This window comes from Empidonax traillii, unplaced genomic scaffold, assembly GCF_003031625.1.
Source record: "Empidonax traillii isolate 1590-97213 ecotype Southwest subspecies unplaced genomic scaffold, ASM303162v1 scaffold150:size1405651, whole genome shotgun sequence".
Classification (NCBI taxonomy): domain Eukaryota; kingdom Metazoa; phylum Chordata; class Aves; order Passeriformes; family Tyrannidae; genus Empidonax; species Empidonax traillii.
Genome location: NW_020955343.1, coordinates 422,932 through 447,453, shown reverse-complemented (window position 1 = coordinate 447,453; position 24,522 = coordinate 422,932). Strand labels below are relative to the sequence as shown.

The 24,522-nt window shown below is 42.2% G+C and overlaps 1 protein-coding gene across 1 annotated transcript; it reads left to right on the top strand.

Annotated features, from left to right (window-relative positions):
• Nucleotides 1-2,836: 2,836 nt before the first annotated feature.
• GLRX3 (glutaredoxin 3) lies at nucleotides 2,837-16,842 on the top strand. The gene is made up of 11 exons (XM_027884608.1): nucleotides 2,837-2,968; nucleotides 5,910-6,018; nucleotides 8,215-8,289; nucleotides 8,611-8,812; nucleotides 11,944-12,116; nucleotides 12,207-12,268; nucleotides 13,459-13,516; nucleotides 14,020-14,072; nucleotides 14,884-14,923; nucleotides 15,067-15,159; nucleotides 16,592-16,842. The coding sequence occupies exons 1-11, from the start codon at nucleotides 2,901-2,903 to the stop codon at nucleotides 16,640-16,642; spliced, it is 984 nt and encodes a 327-aa protein (XP_027740409.1). The 5' UTR covers nucleotides 2,837-2,900; the 3' UTR covers nucleotides 16,643-16,842.
• Nucleotides 16,843-24,522: the final 7,680 nt, after the last annotated feature.

Genomic DNA, 24,522 nt, shown 5'->3' with positions numbered 1-24,522 from the left:
TTTGGGTCTCCAAATCCATCCCTTTGGAGCTCCAGGTGAGCAGGGGATCAGCAGGAGCCTTGCCAGGATAATTTGTCCTGCTGCCTGTTCATCCAGAGTCCTTGAATCCCCGCGTTTCCCTGGGACCCTCCTGCCAAAGCCTCCATCTGGGATGCCCAGAAATACGGCTGGATGGGAGGCAGATTTAGTTCTCCCACGTCTCCATGGGCCTATCCATTTGTAACAGCCATCCTTGTCTTTGCCTTCCAGAGGAACCTTGAAAAGGTCTTGGGAACCTTATTCAAGGATGAGGGTTTAAATCATGTGCCAGAGCTGGAGTTGGCATCGGCTACAGAGGGGAGAGATTTATTTCCAGGATTTACATCTGTCCCATGCTTCATTCCTGAAGTGCAGCTGTGTCATTGAGCGTTGGCTTTAGCCCTCCATCCCATAATGCCTTGACCCAAACCTTTGGTGTACCCTCTGCTGGATTCCTTCACAGCCAAAATCCAGCTCCATTTGTCGAAAATGGGTCAGAAACGGGACTAAAATATGGGCAAGAAATAACAAAGAGTGAATCTGTTTCAGGCAGCAAAAATTCCATCCTTTTCTATGGAATTCTGTCCTTTAATACATCAGGAATGTTTCCATCAAACAGAGTGTATTTGGTGGGGAATTTAAAAGCAAAGGGATTTCCCATTGGAAAACAGATTTGTTTGTGGAATTACCTGTTTTAGCCTCTTTAATGCCACAGCACAGCCCTGTGTTGTTCTTCTCAGTATAATGTTTCCCATATTATTCAATATGTAATTTTATTTTTATGATCTGAAATCTAAAATAAAATTGGGCAGCCCGTGGAGCTTATTTATAACCCAAGAATTCAGGATTTAAGCAAAATTATTTTATTTGAAACAAATATTTTATGGGGAACAATACCAGGTTTTCCTTGGTTTATGACTGAAAGGAACAATAATATTTAAAAGCTCTGAAACTCAGCAAAATAGGGTATAAAATCTCAAATAGGCTTTCCCCAAAGGTTCACATTTCTGATTACTCCGCTGGGTTTTGTTCAGTTTAAAATGTCAGAGAAAATATACAGAATTAGACTTTCTTCCCTCCACGCATGTACTTTACATCAACTAGCATTTATTTACAGAAAATATGTAGTTTTATATATTTTTCTTTTTCTTTTTCTTTTTTTTTTGTCAGAAATAGGCTTTTGTTTTCTTAGAAATGGTCTTTGAGAAAAGACAAATGGAAATACTAATATTTTATTTTTTACTAATTTCTGGTTTGGTCTTGAGATTTCTTGCAAAATACTGAAGATTAATGTGTAAAAAATTGACCTTAAATTTATTAGAACAGTAAAATTTCAGGATGCTTTATGACCATCTTTTTAACAGAGATAAGAGTATTTTAGCTTTTTTTCTCTTTCTGCCTCAGAAGGATTATTAGGCACTCTTCTTGTCCTGTTCCATCTCTCCACACCGAATTTCCCATCACCAGGGGTAATCCTGCTTCCAGCTACAGATTTATGGGCCGTGAGCTCCAGGAGTGAGAATCTCATTTCACTTGACAACATCTCAGATTCTTTTCCACAGAACAGCTTGGCAAACACAAAGGAAAATGGGAACGTGTCGTCCTGAGCATCAACCTGATATTCCAGAGGGTGGTGATCAATGGCTCAGAGTCCTGATGGACAGGAGTGACCAGCAGTGCCCCTCAGGGTACATTCTGGGACTAATGTTACTTGATACCTTCATTAAGGACACAAATGAAGGGGTCAAGGGTACCATCAGTGACACACCTGAAGGACAAGGCCATCCAGAGGGACCTGGACAAACTGGAGCTGTGGGATCTCGGGAATCTCGTGGGGTTTAGTGCTGCACCTGGGTCAGGGCAACGGCCAGGATCAATCCAGGCTGGGGATGAACAGATGGAGCAGCCCTGGGAGAAGGATTTGGGGGTGCTTGTGGATGTCTTGGGCTGATCCCACGGCGTGGGCAGCAGGGAAGGGGGGGATTCTGCCTCTCCGCCCCCTCAGGTGAGACCCCACCTGCAGAGCTGCCTCCAGCCCTGGGGTCTCAGCACAGGAAGGATTTGGAGCTGCTGGAGCAAGTCCAGAGGAGGCCATGGAGATGCTCCAAGGGCTGGAGACCCTCTGCTCCAGAGCCAGGCTGGGAGAGCTGGGGGTGTTTACCTGGAGAAGAGAAGACTCCAGGGAGACCCAAGAGCCTCTTGTCGAGATCACTAATAAATGTCAAGTCCTACACTTTAACAAGGCAATTCCACTGACCAGGAATTTGTCTTTCCAACACCAGGATACCACTTCGAGCTTGCTGGATACTCAGTTTCATAGATTAAATCACATTTCTTGTTGATTAGGCTCGAAAGTCTACAGAGACCGAAGACCAGCCTTTCTTAAGGAAAATTTACATTTTCCATATTTCAAAGATTTCACGTATATTTACAAATATTTTTTTTCTCGAGTGTTATTATTTTTTCTGATGTCACTTATATTATTTTAACAAAAATATTTACTTTTACTTTCGAACATACACGGAATTACACACTCCCGGAACAGCAGCGCTCCGGGCCACCTTGCACGGGGTTTGGAACCACCACGAAAAAAGCGGTGGGAAATAGGACTTTTTTTTTTTTTTTTTTTTTTTTTTTTTTTTTTTTTTTTTTTTTTTTTTTTTTTTTTTTTTTTATATTTTTTTTTTTTTTTTTTTTTTTTTTTTTTTTTTTTTTTTTTTTTTTTTTTTTCCCCAGGCGCCGCGTCACGGGGCGGGGGGGGGGAGGAAACCCCCCGCGGATCCAGGCGGATCCACATGATGCAGGCGGATCCACGTGGCCCCCGGTGTCCCCACGTGCCCCGTGTCCCCTCCCTCCGTCCCTCCCTCTGTCCCTGCCGGGCCATGGCGGGGGCGGTGGCGGCCGCGGGATCCGCCGAGCAGCTCCAGGAGCTGCTGCAGCTCCGCGACAGGTGAGGGGGCACCGAAGGGTGCCACGGGGGTCCCGTCTTGCCCATCCCAAAGGGTTCCCATCCCGCGGTTCCCTCCGCGAGTCCCGTCCCGGCCGTGCCGTCCCTGGGGTTCCTTCCCGGGGGTTCCCATCCCGGCGTCCTCCCTGGGCACAGCTCGGGGCTCAGTGGAACCCGCCCGGGGAAAGACTAAAAAAAAAAAAAAAAAAATAAAAACAACCAACCAAGCCCATAAATTGAACAAAAGCTCCGGGTTTGGGTCTTGGCGCGATGCTCTTGAGCCCCGGTTCTCCCCCCCGGGGGTGCTCCGGGAGGGCACAGCTGGAGGTATCGCCCTGCAGCAGCTCCTGTAGGGAAAAACGGAGGCCAGATGGGCAGATCGGCAGAAAAATGATGTAAGATAGAGCTACCCTGCGATTTCAGGTTGTTCTTCTGCAGGTTGCTGAGAGTCAGCAAAAACAGCGGTCACTGCACGGTGGAAACAGCAGCACTGGGTTGTTTATCGAGAAGGAAAGTGGCATCAAATTATTCATTTCGTCCGCGGTGCTGGTTCCTCTGCTTAATCTGGTTCCTCTGGTTAATCTGTTTTTGTGCTCTAAAAACGAATAATTCTCCTTTCATGGAGTCATGGAATGTTTTGGGTTGGAATGGACATTAAAGCTCATCCATTCCAACCCCTGCCATGGGCAGGGACACCTTCTGCTAGACCAGGTTGCTTCAACTCCTGTCCAACCTGGCTTTGGACACTTCCAGGGATTTTATTCCAGCGTCCCATGCTCGTGTTTTACTTTGGGGGACAAGAGTTGCATGAAGCAGCACTATAATTACAGATGAGTGGGTGCTTAACTGATTAAATGTGTGATGAAACCACCAGCATCACATTCCTAAGGACAGCATAAAGAAACCTTGATAAATGTTGATTATGGGAAGAAGAAACCAAAATTATTTGAAACTTGCTGCATCACTTCCATTTTATTTTCTGGAATTGTCCTTCAGCTGAATTCTTGTGTGGGGACATTGCAGAGGGAACTGTCATGTGTCAAAATGCAGGGAGTACTTTGCAGGGATGCAGGGAATGCTTTGTTTAGAATCACTTATGTGCTTCATTTTGCCAAGTCTTTATTTTAATTCTTAATGTTTTCTGTTTCTCTTGCTATTTTTTATTTAAGGTTAAATTTAAGTGCTCAGAGGGCAGTTCAGTTGTAAAATTGGAAACATTCTGTGAATTAATTAAAAACCCCAACAAAACCCAACCCTAAAACTCTTGGTGCAAATTACACTAAAATATGTTTAATTTAAATTAATTTAAAAATTGAGTTTGTTGTAAACGGATGTTGGGAAGGAAAGATGGGCTCTGGTGGGATGGGGATTAAATAATCATGTGATTATTTGCCCTCCACCATTCCTGTGATCAGATGTGTCCTGCTATGGACACTAAATTAAACTGAGAACTTGGAAATGCGGGGTAAGAATCTGCATTCCTGGTGGAGAATGGAAAAGTTAATGGAAAGAAGGTGCATCAAAACAGTAATTAGTGCTTTGCCCTAATGTGTGGCCATTAGACTATGTCTGTGTCCTCTGTTCTCTTCCACTAATTTTTTAGCAAGTGGAAGCACCTTGTCCCATAAATTTGCAAGTTGCTGCTGCTTTTTGCATTTTAAATGTTCTCTCATTGTCACTGGGTGTTCTCAAATGTATCAGTGCCCAACCTGCCTAATTATTTTCTCCTCATTACACTGTGGCAAGAAGTGTTGGTTGGTGTGGTGTGAAAAGCTGTCCCTGTTGGCTCAAAAGTCTTATTTAAATGTATCTGTGAGCTGAAAACTGTGGGAATGTTGAAGAGACCCCTGTCTGTGAGGGCTGCCTGGGCTAGAACCTGCCCCTTCCCCTGCTCTGTTTTGTTGGAGTTCGGGAGAGACAGTTTTGGGATCTCATGTATGAGAGTCTTTGAGAATTATCCAGGGGAGGACCCTGGAGAAGATTGCCCTGGACTGTTCCTGAGCTCAGGTCTAAATTTGCAAGGTTGAAACTTGCACAACAACAAAGCTGCCTTGTCATTCCTTAATTGAAGTTTTAGTTGTCTTTTGAATCATGACCACACTCCGAGGGCATGATGGGGAAAGAGAAAGGTTTTCCTGTTGGTTTTCTACCAAAATTTTCTAGAATTGTTTTGGAAAATCAAGTTTATGAACCTTAAAGTATTCAGGGTGTGTGGTTACGGCAGGTAACTATTCCACTAAGGATGTTGTCCTGCTATTACAATTTATAATGGATGTCCATTATTTAGTAATAAAAGACACTAAATGGCTTCTGTGATATTGTTGACTTGATTTCTTTTACTCTTTATTCCCATTATCCAGTGGGTTTGACCTCAGCAAAACTAGAAAAGGGAATTGAAAATTCCAATAACTTGTATGTTTAAGTTTGTGGGAATTAGCTCCTGGTACCCAGTGTGATGGGATTTCTGTTGACACCTGTGACTTCCCAGCTTTAAATGCTCTATGGAATCAATCCAAAACATTCCAGGAAACTTGATCGAGGCTGGAATAAGAAGTTGAAGCGAATAAAAGCAGAAAAATAGCATTTGTGAGACATTTTTCTTTGCATTGAGGCTGGTTGGGGTTTGAAATGTTTCCTTAATAAGCATTGAAGTTCTCTGGGCAAGTCCTAGAAAACGTTCCTGGTTTCACTTGCTGGATTTTCTGTTTCCTGAGGAAGGTGATGTGAGTGTGAGTGGGTTGTTTTATGAAGTCCCCATCCCTGGAGGTGTCCAAGGAACGACTGGACGTGGCACTCAGTGCTCTAGTCTGGGTGCCAAGGTGGGGATCAGGCACAGGTTGGACTCAGTGACCTTGGAGTTCTTTTCCAGCCTAAGTGACTCTGTGGTTCTGTTTATTTTTGCTTGAGTCTTTCCTTAACAATTAAATGCTGTTGGTTTTCCCAGGTCCCTGGTAGTTGTCCATTTCTGGGCACCATGGGCCCCTCAGTGTGCACAGATGAACGAGGTCATGGCAGCACTGGCCAAGGAGCACACACAGGTCACCTTTGTGCAGGTGAGTCAGGCAGAGGAGCCTCTTTTAAACACAGAACAGTCATTATTATAAACTAAAGTACTACCAAATATGGATGAGGTTGGTTTTGAAGTGGCTTCGTAATTGAGGATGTGACTTGAACACATTTTCACTTTCCTAAATCTGTTGTCCCAGAGGTGCTTCCACCATTGGTCGTGTCAGACATGGAATTCTGGAAGTGTTTGGGTTGGAAAGACCTTAAAAAACCATACACTTCCAACCCTGATGTTGTTGGTCAGTTAAAGGGATCTCAGAATTCACAGAGGATTTCCATGGTACTAAAGATGAACCTTCAGGAAGGTGAATTCCATCTGTACAACACTGGCACTCTCAGATGACAGCTGTGTAGTTCTGGATGACAGAAACACAGCTGAGATACTCTGTTTTTGTGAGAATCTCTGCACATCCCAGTAAGAGGTCCAGGGGGAAGGAGAAATGAATGCACTTCGTCTACATGCTGTTGGTTTTAATATGAATTTCTCTCATTAGTGAGACACCTCTGTAGTGCTGAGGGCAGGGAGTCCTGGAGGAGCCAGCTGTGAGTGCTGGAATTTGATTTCTTCCACTAAGCCTTCAGGTTCTGTGTTTTTTAATGGTGCCTCTCAGTTGGTGTTTGTAAAACAGGTCAGAACTATTTTAATGATATTTTATGTCTCAAAGGTTCAAAAGATCAGTTTTCAACATTTTGCAGATTCAAGATGCTTAAATTTATCTGGAGTTTAGTAGCTTTTAGTCAGGCCAACAGCATTTGAAAACTCTCAGTTGCCTTTTTATTATTCATGTGATATTTATTTATGATCTTTATTATTCTGCTGCAATTTATTTTCTATTAATAAGGTTCCAAAGTGGTCCAGTGTTGTAAAACTAAGATAATGGCACATCCTTCCCCCTGCTTCCCTCCTCCAAATATTAGTTGGTCAGAGAAAATAAGCTACTGCAATTCTTGGGTGAATTTTCTTGATACATGTTTTGGTGGGAGAAGCTCCTCATAAGGAATGTGTTTGATTTTGAAAGTTTTGTGGCATTTTGTGTTCCAAAATATCCAAACCTTCATTTTATTTGTCAGATACTTGTTAATTCCTCAGATATTTGGTTGAAATGAAAGTTGTGTGTAGATTCTAAAACATTTGGAAGCAACATTTTGGAAAGTTGTACCAGTAAGATCAAGTTACTGAAATATGAAATTAAATCTGTTCTGAGTGGAATTACCTCTAAATGAATAAAGAAACAAATAAATAGATAAATAAATAAACATAACAAATACAAAGAAGTATCCAAGCAGGAAGTTTTACTGGGAAAGATAATTAATTTTAAATGTAGAAGTCATCATATGCCACTGTAAAGAGAATAGGTAATTGGAATTATCTATTCTCTTTCAATTCAATTTCAATTGAATATAAGCTTTCAATTTCTAGCTTTAGTTTCTCAATTGGAGCATTGATTTACTAGAAGAGGATGTGAGGCTTGGGCTTTCAGTTTTGATATTACTGGTTTGCTTCTGTAATTAGTGGGCTCATTAAGAGCCTGTAGAGCTGGAGCAGCTCAAAATTTGAGTTGATTAAGACACATTTTCATAACAAATTGCTACGTTCCATAGTTTCAAGTTGTGCACTGAATGCTGGATAAAACTGGAAGCAATAAGCTCAAGTTTGCCACTCGGCAGCCTTGCAGGAGTTAAAAATAAAGTTTAGTGGGGAAGAACCCCTCCTTTTTCCTGGCTAATATGCAGGAGGCTGCGAATGTCAGTGGTGATGTAGAGCCCCGGAGTGAGTCAATAGAGCCAAGAGCCGGGATTGCTGTGGGCACAACTCCCGCCCCGTGAGGTGACATGGCTGGGTCAGTGATTTATGGATTTCAATATAGTGGGAGCTGCACGGGATTGAAAATTTACGGGGTCACGAGTGCACCAAAAATTTTATTCGCAGCCTCCGGGCGCCTCTTGGAATGTGCAACAAAATAAAAACCTCTGAACCTGTTTTGACACCGCCGAGGTTCAGGGGGAGACACCCAGCACAGAGAGTCTCATTTAAATGCAAATGTCTCCCAAACTTCAGCATCAGACCCTGTTTAAATGTAGAAAATGCCCAGAAGAACATTCACTGTGCGTGTGTCAATGCTGTCTGGAAGCTTGAAAGAAGATTACGAAAATAATCTGGTGGTTTTTGCTTTGGTTTTCAGTTGGAAGCTGAAGCCGTGCCTGAAGTATCTGAAAAATATGGAATTAGTTCTGTTCCAACGTTTTTGTTCTTTAAGGTAAGAGAAAACAGGTTTAAGAGAAAATTTATTTAAGGGAAAATGGATTTAAGAGAAACTGGATTCCACGTGGACCCTTAATATGTATACTTTTGTAATACTGCTCCCAGAACCTTAAGAACTTTCTCAGTGAGGGAACACTTCCGTATCTGATTGAAGTCTATCTAGTGGAACCTAAAAAAAGTAGATAGAAATGATTTTTGCACTTCCTGTGTAATATTTCAGAGCTTCCTTAGCTGGTTTGGGATTCATGCATTTTTATTCATTTATTTATTAATTATTGTTTATTTTTAACCCGAGCCTGTGCTTTGGTTCCTTCAGAATTCCCAGAAAGTGGACAGGCTGGATGGTGCCCATGCCCCCGAGCTGACCAAGAAGGTGCAGCGCCACATATCCGGCACGTCCCTGTCTCCCCCCTCCAGCGACAGCACCAAGGAGGATCTCAACTCACGGCTGAAGAAGCTCATCAACGCTGCCCCTTGCATGCTCTTCATGAAGGGCTCTCCCAAAGAACCTCGCTGTGGTAAGGAATTCCTGGAGTTCGTGTCCAGTTTGGCGGCATTTGTCGGATTTATGGGGGTTTGGGGAGATACGTCCCAACAGCGTCTTGTTCGCCTGTTAATGGGAGGGTTTTCGTGTTGCCCAGATGCAGCTGAGGAATTGTTATTCCCTCAGTTAAATTGTGGAAATGGAGTCACAGATTAGGAGCTTCCTGAAGAGTATGGGATGTGCAGTGCTATCCTGGAACTGGGACAGTTTTCCTGTGTTTATTCATGGTGTGGACGGGACTTGGAGCAACCTGGGGTAGTGGAAGGTGTCCCTGCCCATGGCAGGGGGTGGCACTGGATGAGCTTTAAGGTCCCTTCCCACCCAAACCACTCCATGATTCTGTGTGTTTCTCCCTCAGTGGAAATGTTTTTTTTCTTCAACCTCATTCTCTTAACTCTTGCTCACAGTTTGGTGCTCAGTTTCTGACTAACTTGAAGAGTTGCTCTGCATGAAAAGCTCAGGACAAATGTCAAAAGACAAAATTTTTAAGTACTAGGAAGCCTCTGCTCTTCTATAGTTGTTGAAATTGAGAAGCTGAGTCCCTAGACTGAATATAGGAGTATTTTCCTTAATTTCAGGTGGCTTTGATTCAGGAACAATACTTGGCAAATAAAGGAGCTGAGAGGAGAGGCCACAGTGGTTGAACTGCTGGAAGGGCCTGCTGGGGTTGAATTGGGTGCTTTGGGCTGAAAATAGTCTATATCTTCCTGTGAAGAGCTGAAGTTCCATCTATTTCTGTGTAGATAATTCTGCATTTGTATCATGTACCAATGTGGTTGTAAGTGTGTAGAAGTTCCTTACAATGGGAAATTATAGATCATTTTCTAGGAATGGACATTTTGGCCTATTCTGTAGTAGGCTCTGATGAGCTTCTGAGATTTCTGAGTACTTTTGGGGTGTCTAAAATTTGGGGTTATTGAGATATGTCTTCAAGCTTTCAGTTCCCTGGTACCCCAGGAAAAGTGCACAGCAGGTAGTTACCTAAATAGAAGTATATATTAAAATTGGAAGTGTTAAAATGGACTGAACACATGAAATTATTTGAACTGCCAGCTCTTAATTTGCAGGTACATATTGCTCTGCCTTAGGCTGATGTTCTGGTTCCTGGCAGTAGTTGGGAAATGTTAGTTGGGTTCACCGAATTTCCTAAAAAAGACAAAATCTTTTTCAAGGTGAAGGTAATTAAACATTTTGTCAACATTTTCATCTTTTTCAAAGTGAAGATAATTTAAAATTTTGTCAGTGATGATCTGGATCTGTTTTATCAGTAGTAGAAGTAATAAAAATAGAAATAAGTACAGGTGTCAGGCTTGTTTAAAGGTGAAGATATTTTTGATGTGTATCTATTTTGATACAAGTAAGACTTGCTGGACTCTTTGGTTCAGTTGGCAAGTGAAGGGGACCTTATCCAGCAGGAATTTGGCGATTTTGTTGTAGTTTTTGGTATTTTTTTCCTTGGATAAACCAGCTGAGTAGAGATTGGGGTATGGCTTCTCCTGTCAGATGTGTGTTTACTGACACTTCTATGTGGTTGCTACAGATGTTGTATTATTTCAGTGGATTTATGGTAGTCTTGGCATGTACTTACTAGTATTGGTATTTCTTTGGCAATGTTGATATTTGTTTGGTGGTATTGGCATTTATTTGGCAGTATTTATTTATTTGCTGCATCCATATTTTGTTCAGGATGTTTTTACTGCTGTGGAATCTGTGATCACACAGATAACACTTAAACCATTTTGTCAGCAGTTTAATTGTTCCTTGTCAGGCACTTCTTCAGAAATTCAACCTAAATTCCCTTTTGTTATGGAAGTGAGGTTGTTTGGGCATTTTATTCCTAAACACATCACTTTCGAATGAGCCCCAACCAATCAATCTTTCTGGTTTGCATGGAATTGCCTACAGCTAAAATAAAGCTGGTGTTTTTTTTTTTCCCCTCCCCAGTTCCTTACAGTAGAAACGAGTTAATATATTGGAATAACCACCAGCAATCAGCCTTTAGCTGTTTATTAATGAACTCCCAGATGTAGGAGAAATTCCAGGATCTGTTTGACTTCAGGCTGTACATGAGCTCAACACTTCAGTTGTGCAAAGAAAAGCAACTTGGATGCCACAAGTATAAAAACTGCTGCTTCATATCTCAATAAATTACACATGAAAACTGCAATAAAACCCCATATTTCAAAGCTAAGAGCTGAAATCAAAGGTTATTCTGTTCTGCCACTTCCATCCTTTTCCCCGTTTAAACCTTGGGTTTTTATTCTTTTATTAAAGCCTTTAAGCATTGTCTCTCCCCTTTTTTTTTTTTTTATTTAATATTTGTATAGAGGTTTTCATTTGTCTGCACAGCATTTGTTGGAATTCTTTGAGGGAATTGGTAGGATTGCAAGGGTGTTTGAATGCAAACCAGAACGAGTTGGCAAAGATATAAAACCTTATTATCACATTGATTTATGGGCAAATTCTCCCGGATCCTTTTTGCAAACGGTGGGATTGTGTTGTCTGGGAGGTGTAAAAAGATGAATGTAAATTCCATAATAATAAAATTTTCATACCTACAGTTTTTTTTACAAATAATGTGATGATTTTCTTGGGAAAAAGATGCTTAGTTACAGAAGGGAGAAACTTTTCTTCTCAAATTGGCCACTGCTAAACTTATAAAACCTGGTTGTAAAATCATAATATTCAGTGCTTAATATCCTGCTGAGGGCAGGACATAAGAAAATCTGTCATTAAGGGAAACAAAACATGGTATGGAAGTGTCACAAGGGGAGTAAAATAATATTAAGTACTCAGGAGAACATAAAAAATCTTAAAAGGAATTTGCCTTTTACCACAAAGTAGGAAAAGATGCTCCTAAAGCAAAATAGTAGAAAACATGAAAGTCAGGTTTTAAGTTAAACTAATAAATCAATTAGCAGTCATAAATGTGGTTTTTTTCCCATTTATAATATTTGAGGGTATTGATAGAGTAAAGAAGAACAACTAGAGCTGTTTTGAACTTTCTATCCAGAAAACTCACATTTTTTAACTGAATAAGGTTTGATGCAGACATGGGAATGCTTTGTTAAAAATCCTATTTAATTCCTTTTTCTGTCTCTGCAGGTTTCAGCAGGCAGATGGTGGAGATCCTGAACAAACATGGTGTTTCCTTCAGCAGCTTTGACATATTTTCTGATGAAGAAGTTCGTCAGGGACTCAAAACTTACTCCAACTGGCCAACTTACCCTCAGCTCTATGTGAATGGAGAGCTCATAGGGGGGCTGGATATTATCAAGGTAAGAAACTGGGATTTTCTGAGTTTATGTGGTTGTCAGAGCATGTTTTTCTTGCCTTTTACACGTGATTTTCCTTCCCAATTTCCCTAGGAACTTGAGGCATCTGGAGAGCTGGACACGATGTGTCCCAAGGCCCAGAAGTTGGAGGACAGGTGGGAGGAATTTTATCATTATTTGCAGGGTGATTATTTTGGAGGTTTCATTTAAGTTTGTTCGCATAGGGGAAAGCCTCCTATAAATTCCTGCTCTTTGATTTTATAAAAAAATACATCAAGAACTTACTTACAGAACTCTTCAGTTGTTTCAAATCTTCTGGTTTTTATCCAGCAATCACTTAATATAAAGTGGTACTGACCCAGTAGTCTTTAGTTTTATTTGTGGTTTAATTTTTACTTGTAGCAGGAATACAGAGATTCCTTCTTGTGTCTCTTTTGAGAATTTAATTCTTTAGAGATAACTGCAAAAATCGTCTTTTAAACACGAGTAGCTTTTATCAGCTTTATTTGCCATAGGCCTCTGATGTCACTGGAGAGAATCCCTGCTCTTGTCTCCTCATTTTACTCGTGTCCTTCAGTTCCTGTTTCCCTTCACCTTGGCAACACAAATCTGTGCTGCAGCAGTGGGAATTCTGTTGATTCCTGACTTGGATGGAGTATCTGGAAGGCAATTTGTCCTCCTTTAACCTCCCCATCTGAAGCTCCACTCCCAGGAATCCAGGCTCTGGATATCTGACGTCTGGACATCAGTCACTCTGCTGCACAAGTTGCTCTTAGATGTGGCTTTTTTTTTCCCCTCATTTGTATGGGAATGGTGCCATTAAGACATGCAAAGGGGATGTTTTTCCAAGAAGGTGGACTGTACTTGGAAGCACAGATTCCAGGTTTTTCTGTGCTCTGGATGTGACTCCTCCAGGTTCTTTTGCCTTCTCAGTGCAGTGAAGAAAAAATTTGATACATTCCATTTCAGTGTGGTGATAATTAACACTTCCACAGCATAAGGAGCAACATGATTGAATTTATCCATGATTTTTTGCTTTGGCTGATCTTTTGGGGGAAATCAGACAATAGGGAATGTCTTCTACTTCCCTAAAGTGTTTTAGTAGTTAAAGTTGTTAATTGTCTCCCTAAGGAGCTGCAGAAACACCTGTGGAATGGGGGTGTGAAGTTTTTATCAATTTTTTTTAGCAGCCTGGTCCTGGAATGGGATAGGCTGGACGGTCCCTTCCAACCCAAACCAGTCTGGAATTCTCAGTTTTATTTTGGTTTTGCACTTTGTTTTCCTCTCAAAACAAACTTTGGAATAATAACCAAGGTGTTTTACGTCTTTTTCCTGCTTTCCCTAGGCTCAAATCCTTGATAAACAAAGCTCCTGTGATGCTCTTTATGAAGGGAAACAAGCAGGTGAGATAAAATCTTGCAGAATATATTATATATTTTTTAAACAGTGATAATTGCCTAATTTTTTCTTAATTCAGTTAATAGTGCTGGAAACGTAGTTATTTGTCCTTTTATTTGGTGCTTCTCTAAGCCCTAGAAAAGTCCCTGTTTTTTATTGTTCCTGAATATAAATTCAGTGTCTAAAAAAATATCGGGTGTTTTTGTCCTTATACTGCCAATGTGAGGACTTTACAGTAGGTATTAATTATTAATTAATTTTAATTGAGAATTGCTGTACTTAACAACTGTGTATTAGTTGTAGTTTGTTGGAATGGCAAATAAAGGCTAGTGATGTCTCAAAGTAAAGCACACTTATTCTATAAATCCACATAAAGCAGGATATAAAGGATGAAAAAGGGATTAAGTGGAATGGCTTATCCAGCAATAAATCGGGAATAGCTGAGGATGTGGAATTTTGTGGATTAAATACAACAGATCTAGATTTTAATGCATGTTTTATATTTTAGATGGCAAAATGTGGCTTCAGCAAGCAAATTATAGAAATTATGAATAACACTGGGTAAGTAACTGTTTTTTCTTGGGAAGCAAGTTTTGGTTTAAAAACTGCATTTTATAAATCAAGAGGTTAGAAAATACTGGTGGAATAGTTCCCCAGATATAAGTTTCTGTTTTTAAATAGTTTTTGAAAGCAGTTGAATTCATTACTGGGTGTTAGGATGGGCTTGTGGAGATAATAAATAACTATATATCAATATACAACTCAAAAATAGACAGCAGCTACTGAAATCCTTGTCCACTTGCAGGATTCCACATCCTTGAAAAGTGCCAGTTCTTAGAACTTTAATAAAAACCTCCAAAGTTCGTGTGTGTGTCTTTTTTTATTTTATTTTTTTTAAGCTAATAGTGAACAGAATTAATTTGAACACATGCTGGCCAGTAAGAGCCTAAGATACATGGCTTAATTTTTTAGTGTGTCATCTGTGCAATTTAAAGAGTTTCTTATAAAGTTAGACGTTTTTTACATTACAGTTCTTGGCATAAGAGTTGGCATTGAGATTTTTCCTCCTAATACCCGTTAAATCTCATTAATTTGGAAGCTGTAAATATACCTATTTTTGAGAATTTTGAGAGGTGTTTTTGAGAATTGTGAGGGGTTTTTTGATAATTGTTTTTGGGGAATTGTGAGGGGTTTTTTTTTGAGAATTGTGAGGGGTTTTTTTTTGAGAATTGTGAGGGGGGTTTTTTTTGAGAATTGTGAGGGGTTTTTTTGAGAATTGTGAGGGGTTTTCCAGAATTTTTGAGGGTTTTTGTTCATTTGAGAATTTTTCTAAACTCCACAGTGAATGATGAGTTTCTTTTCCTTTTTCTAGCATTGACTACGAGACCTTTGATATCCTGGAAGACGAGGAGGTAAAGAAGCTTCTCCATCACTGAGGATTCCCCTGGAGCTTTGGAGAAAAAAAAACCACCTAAATAAATATAAATAAAAATAATTTAAAAATCATATTTTTAAAGCAGACACTTACATTTCAGATTTATTTTTTTTTTTTTAGGTGAGACAAGGATTAAAAACCTTTTCCAACTGGCCCACGTACCCCCAGCTCTACGTGAAAGGAGAATTGGTTGGAGGGTTGGACATTGTGAAGGTAGGAGTGGGAGAATTTGGAGATTAAATAGATTTTTTTATTCCAAATAATAGGATTTTTTTTTTCTGCCCATAACCTACAGAAATTGCTGTGGTGGCCTTAAATTTTGACCCCAAACGACTTAGATGCTTTTCCTGTGATTCCTCTGAGCTCACACCCAGGGAAAGGGGCTTTAAATCTCCAACATTCCCATTTAGCTGTGGGATGTATTTCCTTGACAACACCTCAGTTACTGTAAAACCCATTTTTACAGGTTTCTCTTCCTTAGTTTTACTTCTGACATTGCTTTTTTTCTCAAATCAGGTGGGTGAGACTTATTTTTCCTTGCAAACAGTCTCATTCCTGGAAGAAAATCAAAGTTTATTGCAGTTGTTTGAACATCCCCTGCAGCTACAAAAATAGATCTGCATCTCCTCTGATTTTTGTAACACGGCAGGCCCAGAGTTCTCAACCCAAAATACTCCTGAGCCCATTCCTGTCTAGATGGTTTATAGCCAATTCCATGGACATTGTAACTCCTGGGAAGGCACAATCAATAAATCTCTTTTAGTTCTAAAAAATACTGGTATTACTTAAATTTTATGGATTAATTTTATTTATTTAACAAGTGTGGGTATTGCTTAAATTATATAGATAATTCTATTTATTTAACAAGTGTGGGGGCTTTTTCAGTGATCAGTAGGTAGAGTCCTGGGCATTGGGAGATGCTGCAAAATTCTCTCCCTGGTATTTAAATATAATTTGTCTATTTGTGTCTTTGGGCTGTGTTAATTCACACTATGGGTGGATGAGTGTTGTCAGTGTTTTAAATCGCATTTTTTTAATGCAGCATAATATGGAATAAAACTGAGACAGCTGTTCCTCTTGAGATGAGGGAAAAGAATATATATTCCATGTTATTTTAAAACTGTTTCCTGGTGTTATTTGGCTCTTTAACAAGTTAACAGCCTTGTAATTTGAATTTCAATCATCAAGATAATATGGGCAAGTACCTCTTATCCAGAATCCTTAGAATATGTTATTATCTTGTTGGTTTTGATGGGTAGGAGGAACATAATTTATCAAGGGATGGTAATTTTTCACTTTTGCGAGGCCTTTTGGATGTTGCAAAATTTTGTGGATGCTTAAAATATATCTGGAGTTACCTCTAAGAGGAGAATCTGGAATTACATACCAGGTTGATAACAATCCCTTCTTTTAAAGGTTTATCTTTCCACTAAATATTTTGCCTCTCTTACTAAATAGACACAAAATAGAATTTAAATATAACATTATAAACCTCAGTGTCTTGGCCAAGAGGGACCTCTAGTGAGTCATCAATGCATTCCCTTCCTAGTCAGGGAATTATTTCCTTATCCATCACCAATCCCTGGTGAAATCCTGTTGGCATAATCACAAATTGTCCATAATTGCTGTGTTTATTTCTTTACAGGAGCTGAAGGAAAGTGGTGAATTGCTGCCTGTGCTGAAGGGAGAAAATTAATGGGGAAGGACATCAGTGGGAAGAGAAATCCTTGGAACAATTACTCATTTAGAGATTCTGTTGGAGCAATATACAGCTTAGCCCTGTGGAATATCAGGAGTACAGAAAGATAGTAAATAAATACTCTCTGTATTTCACTATTTAAAAATGTGTATTCACTGGAGAGACAAAAATGTCAATTAAAATCTAATGCTCCAGAATTTTGGGTGTTTGAACTTCCTGTGTATTATTTGCATCTGGATATTTTAGGAATTGAGTAATGACCTCAGTCTCCATCCCAGAACTGTAGAAGACTAAATTACAACTGTTTTTTTTTTTTTTTTTTTTGGGCTCAACTCTCATTAGGAGGATATTAATGGACAGTGTTATGGAGCATCATAATTTCCCGTCCCTCTTAATTGTTTTCGTGTCTAGTGAGCAAGAAAACTACAATTGAAACCTTCATCCAGTGCAGCATTAGGAAGTTATTAACGAGTTCCTGCTCTGTACTCTGCATCTTCATTAAGCAGCCACAGTAATTGCTAATTTCAGGTGTTCAGCTTGTTCTAACATGGTTTTTGGGCGTGTTTAAACGAGCCAATAAACAGTGATTAGGCCACTGTTGGTGCATCCTCAGTGATCCTTCAGTGAGGTGGAAAGATTTGCTTCCCGGGTTGTGACTTTGGGAGTACAGGAATCTTTCACTGCTGGATTCAGAGGATTTTGCTTGTAATCCTTCTTTGAATACCTGAGTCTACATCAGGATCGTGGCCAGAAACTCCTCTGGGGAGTTGCTCCTTATCAGGAAGGGTCAGGACTGACACTACCAAGTGTGTCTGGAAAAAAAAGGGGCCTGAGTGAGGTGGTGCAGAGTTTTAGGGAGCAGCTGGGAAGGTTTGGGAAGCATGTTTGGGGTGTTTCTACTAAAATTCTAAATACAATCTAAGTTTTAGAACCTAAAGCAAGACTGGTATTGAGCCTAATCCCAGATTGGGCAAGTTTGGCTGCAGGTAAGAAGGTACTTATATGTGTTACAGGATTGCTAGTGATTGGTACTTGATTCAGGTATCAGTTTTCTAGGATTAGCTTTAATAATTACTATAAAGTAGGATTTGTTATAACTTTAAAAATCAGTTTTAACCGCTATAAAATTTTCCCTGTCATGCAAACGAGCCTCAGTTCATGTTTCCAAGTGAATTGCAAGTGCATCCAGGCAGCTGTCAGTGGGGAAAAAAAAATAATTATATCAAAACATAACATCCCTGTGGTGAAATTAGGAGTTAGAAGCTTTAATTAAGTACTAAATACCAAATGCTGTGTTCTCTGCAATAGTTTTCCTTCAGCATTCATGGCAGTGGAATTTACTTGGTGTTTTTGGAGTCCTGTTGATGGATTTATAGATATGCAGGAGAGCAAAGGGAAGTAACAGTTTATTCTGATGATTTATATTCTTATATATTCTTCCAATATTGGATATTAGGAAGAAATTGTTCCCTATGAGGGTGGGGAGGCCCTGCCACAGGTTGCCCAGAGAAGCTGTGGCTGCCCCATCCCTGGAAGTGTCCAAGGCCAGGTTGGACGGGGCTTGGAGCAACCTGGGACTGCACAGGGATAACTGTGTAGGAATGTTGTCCCACTGCCTCTGGACTGGGCTGATACTGGGGGGAAAATTGGCTTCATCTGGAAGAGACTGGTTTATTTGCATCTGTAATGAGATAATGAGGTGGATTAATTAATGAGGGACAGGAAGGTCAGTGGGAGTTCTGTGGTTGGCACCTGCAAGCAGGGCAGGTGCTGGTGCTCGTTCCACTCTCCAGGTGCACACACACCTTGCCTCCTACAAATCCTTCCTGGTGCTCCTCCAGAGTCACTCCTCTGCCCTCTGGAGAAGTGCAGGCTGAATTCTGAGCTGTTTTTCTATAAATCAGAATGATTTGGGCAATAAAGTCAGAGGGTGTTCCCAGAGCTCTCAGGCTGAGCGTGGGGAGCGCTGGGAGCTGTGCTGGGAGACATCCAAGGAAAAATGGATGTTTTGCTCAGAAGGGGGAAAAGGCAGTGGAGTGTGGGAGCTGCAGTCCTGCAGGTGAAGAGGTGAGTGATGTCCCAAGCTTTTACAGCTGCTAAACTTGTTCCTTTTCACTGGTAGAGCACTTGACATCAGTGTTTGGGTGCAGTTAACATAACTTACATCCTGCTTATTTGTATTTTTCTCTTTTGCTTTCTTTTCCTTGTTTGTCTTAAGATTTCAGTCTCATTACATTTTTCCCTGCACTTTTAATATTAGAGTATAAGTAAAAAACCCCAAACTAATCATGAGCGTGATCAAGAGGGGAACAGGCAGCTTTGGGAGGTTGGAGCTCTCTGCCCTCAGTGATTAACCAGTGTATGATACCACCACATAAATATATTTAATAACTTCTCCCCTGTCACCTCCTTTCTGCTGGAATAAGAAATACCTTCAAAACATTATGAAGTATTCCAGTTTTTAAAGGCAAGTGTCATCTGGCTGAGGCAGGTGATGCAATATTAGTTTCAAATTAAAAATTACCTGGTAATATATGAATGTTAGTTAAAAGCTTCTGACAGGCCAAGAAGAAGTTTGGTTCAGTCGATGGTTTTTATTAGAGGAGGATTTCAAAGGAAGTAATCAGGATCTCATTTCATGGGGCTGAGGCAGAAGTAGAGGAAACAGTGACTCTTCCTCAAGTTGTAGTTCCAGGGAACTGGTTCAGGTGAGACTATGGAGTTTTTTGAAGGGCAGTCAGTGAATATGAGTTTAAAAGCCTGGTTTTGGCTCACGACAGTGACTTTCCCATCTTCCCCAAGCAGATGTGTCCTGTCTGCCACTGCAGGAGTGAAGAGCAGAGTCTGGACCCTGTCTGGGGAGAGGTCACTGTCTTTTCCTCCTGTCCAGATTTATCTGTTCTGTCCTGATGTGTGTGGGCAGGGCAGCAGAAACCCTTTTCAAGCCTGGGAAACACTTGGAAGTGGGCTAAACAAATAAGGAGAGAGGAGATGTTGGCACAGTCCTTATGTCCTTTGCATAAAAACTTAATCCCACTGTTAGTTCAGGATCTGCAATTCCTTCTGCCATGTCATGTTTTCTGTTCTCTGTCGTCATGTAGTTGTGTGTATGTATGTGTGTGTGTGTGAAGTGTTTTCTCCTGTGCAAGAACTGTTTGTGCCCAGTCAGCCCTGCAGCCAGAATCATCCAGAGGTGAAGATTTCAAACTAGGAAAATAGGGAAATTCTGGAGTTCAGATATCCGGGAGCTTCCTCTGTACCCTGGAGGGGAATCTCCTGCTGTGCCCCAGTGCGGCGCTGTCTGAAGGTGATTAATGACGAGCCTTCGTTCCGAGGTGAATGTCCAGGAACGCGAGGGCTGCGCAGGCCGGGCAGGGTGTGGAAAATCCGAAGTTTGAGGAAAAATCCCATTTTTGGGGGAGTTTTTCTGCAGGCGGCAGTACCGTGGGTGGCCACGGGGCGGCGCTGCGCACCGCGGAGCGGGATCATGGGCTGGGAATGCTGCGGGGAGGGATAACGGGATCACGGGCTGGGAATGCCCTGGGGCGGGATAACGGGATCACGGGCTGGGAATGCTGCGGGGAGGGATAACGGGATCACGGGCTGGGAATGCCCTGGGGCGGGATAACGGGATCACGGGCTGGGAATGCCCTGGGGCGGGATAACGGGATCACGGGCTGGGGATACTGCGGGGCGGATGGGGAATAACGGGGGCCACGGGAGGAAAATGAGCGATAACGGGATGTGCGGGGCTGCAGATGCTGCAGGATGGGATATCGACGAGCATGGGGCTGTGGGCGTGCTGCGGGATGGGATAACGGGATGCTGGGGCTTGGGATGCTTGGCAGGATAATGGGGAACGTGGGGCAGGATGACGGGGGATGTGGGCTGGGGATGGTATGGGGTAGGATAACAGGAGGCTTGGAGGGGATAGTGAGGGGGGGACATGGGTTGGGGGATGCTGGGGGTGGGATAACAGGGAAAAGAAGGGGGGTGTGGGGTGGGGGCTCATTAGCTCTGCATCCACCAGGCTTAGAATGAACTCTCAGATGTGGCTATATTGTTTGGAGAGGGTTTTTAAAGTTTAAAGCTTAATTTGTTGGTTTCTGTTCATAAGGAAAGTTGGACCTTTCAGCTGTTTTTTTAGCTCAAATTCTGGGTAGTAACAACAACAATAATAATAATAATGATAGCAGATGCATTTACTGGTAAATCTGGGTGTTCCTGGGGGCTGCTGCACCCTGAACGTGACCTGGGTGAGCCCCCATAGGAGCAGTGCCCCAGCTGGTGGAGGGGGTCTGGATTCCCAGCGGTGCCTCCAAAGGAAGGGCAGGCAGGAGAGGTTTTCCTGCAACTTGAAGGGTTGCGTTTAAATGAGGAATCCCAGCGCTGGGCAGACTGGAGTGTCAGGAAGACTGGAACTCTCAGCTGAGCCCAGGGCTGTTCAGGCTCATGGCAGAGTCAGTGGCATTTGTGTCTGCTCGGTGACTGGGATGATCCCTCAGCTGAGCTGCCTTAACCTGGAACTTTTGGGATGCCAGTCTGGCTGCCCAGCACTGCACACCACGATCCTGGTTTTCTACGGAATTCTGTTGGATTTCAATCCACTGCTGGTTACAGGCAGATTTTGTTGTAATGAAGAGATGCCAACACATGTGGGTCATTACAGAATCCCAGACTGGTTTGGGTTGGAAAGGCACCTTAAAGATCACCAAGTCCCACACCTGCCATGGGCAGGGACACCTTCCACTATCCCAGGTTGCTCCAAGTCCCATCCAACCTGGCTTTCCAGGGATGGGGCAGCCACAGCTTCTCTGGGCAACCTGTGCCAGGGTCTCCCCACCCTCACAACTAAGAATTCCTTCCCAGTATTCCATTTCATCCAGCCCTCTAGCAGTGGGAAGCCATTCCCCATTATCCTATCCCTCCAGGCCTTGTCCAAAGTCAGAATAGAAGGTCTGGTCTTCACTTGGCTTGGGATGGAGGTTCTGTGAACAGCAAAGCACGGCAGGAAAATCCAGTTATTTTGCCAGGACAGCTTAAAAATCTACAGCAATTATTATCAACTGGCTTTTTTCCCCACTTTCATCCTTTTCCTGGGAATATGCTTGTGTAACACTAGATGGAGCCTTCTGTGCACGGGAGGAGCAGAGGGGTTTGGGGAGTTCAGAGCAGCGTCTTCCACCAGTGTCATGTAAAATGTGTTAATGCCATTACCACTGGAAATAGGGATGATGTTTAGTGGGAAAAACACGGTGGGAAGTGATTTCTTACACCTGCAGAGGGCAAAAGTCACCTGGTGTGTTCCCTTTGCATGGAAAATACATCAGAATTAAGAATCAGAACAGTTATAGCATTATGTACATATTGTCCCATGGCAGGAGTGGAATGAGATGGGCTTTAAGGTCCCTTCCAGCCCAAACCAGTCTGGGATTCCATGATTTTGAAGGATGTGGAGAGGAAGGGTTGGGCTTGTGGCTTTGAGAACATGTAGATGTATGCAGAGTTTTCTGGTTTTGTGTCCACAGACATTTCCAGCTGTCTTTCATAGGAAAATTACTGAAAATATGATTATTATTTTATAGTCTGGCTTTGATGGCAGTGCTGTGGTGGTTGGTGACGCGGTGGTGGTGATGGTGTGTTGGGAAGCTCTTCCCAGTGTTATTCCTGCAGCAGCAGAGCAGTGTCATCATTCTGTGCACACACTCAGCCTCTGAAAGCACCCAAAAAAGCAGATTATAGAATATTAGTGTCATAGAAGATGAAATTGCAACATCATTATGGAATGAACCATGTCATCTTAATTATTCTCTGCCAGTTTTAGACTGAATATAAACAACTTGGGCACTTTGCTGACATCCAGAACGATGATGGGATAGCAAGAAAATGCAAATATAAAAAAAACCTGTGGCAAAAAAACTATGTTTGTACTGAAAATGAGAACTGAGAGGGAATTTCTTGTAGAATGTAGATGTTTTGTACAATATTTGGTGCTGGGTTGATGGTTGAACTCATGATCTTACAGGTCTTTCCTTAACAATTTATGATTCTGTGTTTTCTTCGTGTGGTTTTTCTTTCAGTGACTATTTTGATTATTCCTGGACCTTAGTCAATATAAGGCATTATATCAGATTTATGACATTATATCAGATTTGTGGCAAAATGTCAGAGCATTGGGTCGGTTATTACAGCCCTGTTGGCTCTGAGCCCACCCTGTGTTGGATGGGCAGAGCTGGAGTCCCTCAGGATAGATCCATGTGCTGCTGTTGCTCCTTCCCAGCCTCCCCTGCTCTCCACTGACCTAAAACAATTCTGTCAGCGTTGCTGCCTTGCTGTTCCCCACCTCCTGCAGGCTCTTAATGAATATATTGCAAACCAGCAGCCTGCAGAGTGATCCCCAGGGCACTACCCCATTAACCTTTCTCCACACAGAGAATTGGCCATTTATTTCCATTCCCTTTCCTATCCCTTAACTTGTTTTAATCCCTGACAAGACTTTATCGTTCACCCTGTGGTAACTGTGTTTCCTCTGCACCAGAAACTTTATCAAATGCCTTTGGAGTACAAGAGCAGGTCACACCTCCCCGTTCTCCTTCAGATTCCCTCTCTCTGGCCCTCTGAAAGGCTTCCAACAGGAAAAGGAGACTCAGATCAGACTGGTTTGGGTTTGAAGGGACTTGAAGCTCATCTAGTTCTACTCCCCTGCTGTGGGAGGGCCACGGGCAGTGACTGTCCCTGTGCTGGCCCTGCTGGGGCACCCCCAGTGCTGGGGGCAGTTCTGGGACCCTCAAACTGGAGAGACATTGAGGGGCTGGAGCGTGTCCAGGGAAAGGGAACGGAGCTGGGGAAGGGTCTGGAGCACCAGAAGGAGCTGAGGGAGCTGGGGGGGCTCAGCCTGGAGAAAAGGAGGCTCAGGGGGGACCTTCTGGCTCTGCAACTCCCTGACAGGAATGGGGAACTGGGGGTGACTGGGCTCTGCTCCCAGGGAACAAGGGACAGGATGAGAAGAAATGACCTCAAGCCGTGCCGGGGTAGGGTCAGGTTGGACATGAGGAAGAATTTCTTGCTGAAAAGGGTTTTCAGGCATTGGAAGGGGCTGCCCAGGGAGGTGGTAGAGTTCCCATCCCTGGAGGTGTCCAAGGAAGGACTAGCAGTGGTACTCAGTGCTCTGGGCTGGGCGACAAGGTGGGGATTGGGCACAGGGTGGGTTTGATGATCTTGAAAGTCTTTTCCAACCTCAATAATTCTGTGATTCTTCGGCAGCAGGATACCTAAGCAGACCTCATTAACTTCAGATCAAATACAACACAAATTCATCCCCTGAAATGGTAATTTTCAAAACATGGTTTGTCTTAAAAGGTGTCTTTTTTACCCTCATTTAACTTTCATCCAGAATTCATTTCCAGTCTTGCTGAGAACAAACTCCTGTCTTTCAGGAAATGTTTTTGAATTCCTGAGCTAGAAAACTATTTTGAAAACCTAATTTGAATTTTTAAACAGCTTTGCCTGCCCCAAATGGTTTTTGCCAAATGAAAGAGCTGCACCTGAAAAGTTTTTCCCAGCTCCAGGGAAGAACTGGATCTGCATGTGGAAGCAGCTGACAGGGTGTGTGTGAAGGAGACCAGGGAAAGAGAAAACTAGCATGGTGGGAGGGAAAGATGTAGTTTCATATTAGTGAAACCTCCACCTTAATTTTTCAAGCATAAATAGAACACAATAGGCCTTTGGGAGCAGCAAAATATGAAATAGGAACGTGAGGTTGAAAGAGAGAATTGCTGTCGTGCGTCACCGGGAGCTGGATTTTGTCTGTTCTGCTCAAGACTCAGATTAAATCATGGTTTTGTACCAGACCTCAACTGCAAATCCAGACCTGTGTT

Coding starts and splice junctions, on each gene's coding strand:
- GLRX3 (XM_027884608.1), top strand. CDS start 2,901: ATGGCGGGGGCGGTGGCGGCCGCGGGATCCGCCGAGCAGCTCCAGGAG. Junction 14,924..15,066: donor ATATCCTGGAAGACGAGGAG/GTAAAGAAGCTT, acceptor TTTTTTTTTTAG/GTGAGACAAGGATTAAAAAC. Junction 15,160..16,591: donor GAGGGTTGGACATTGTGAAG/GTAGGAGTGGGA, acceptor ATTTCTTTACAG/GAGCTGAAGGAAAGTGGTGA.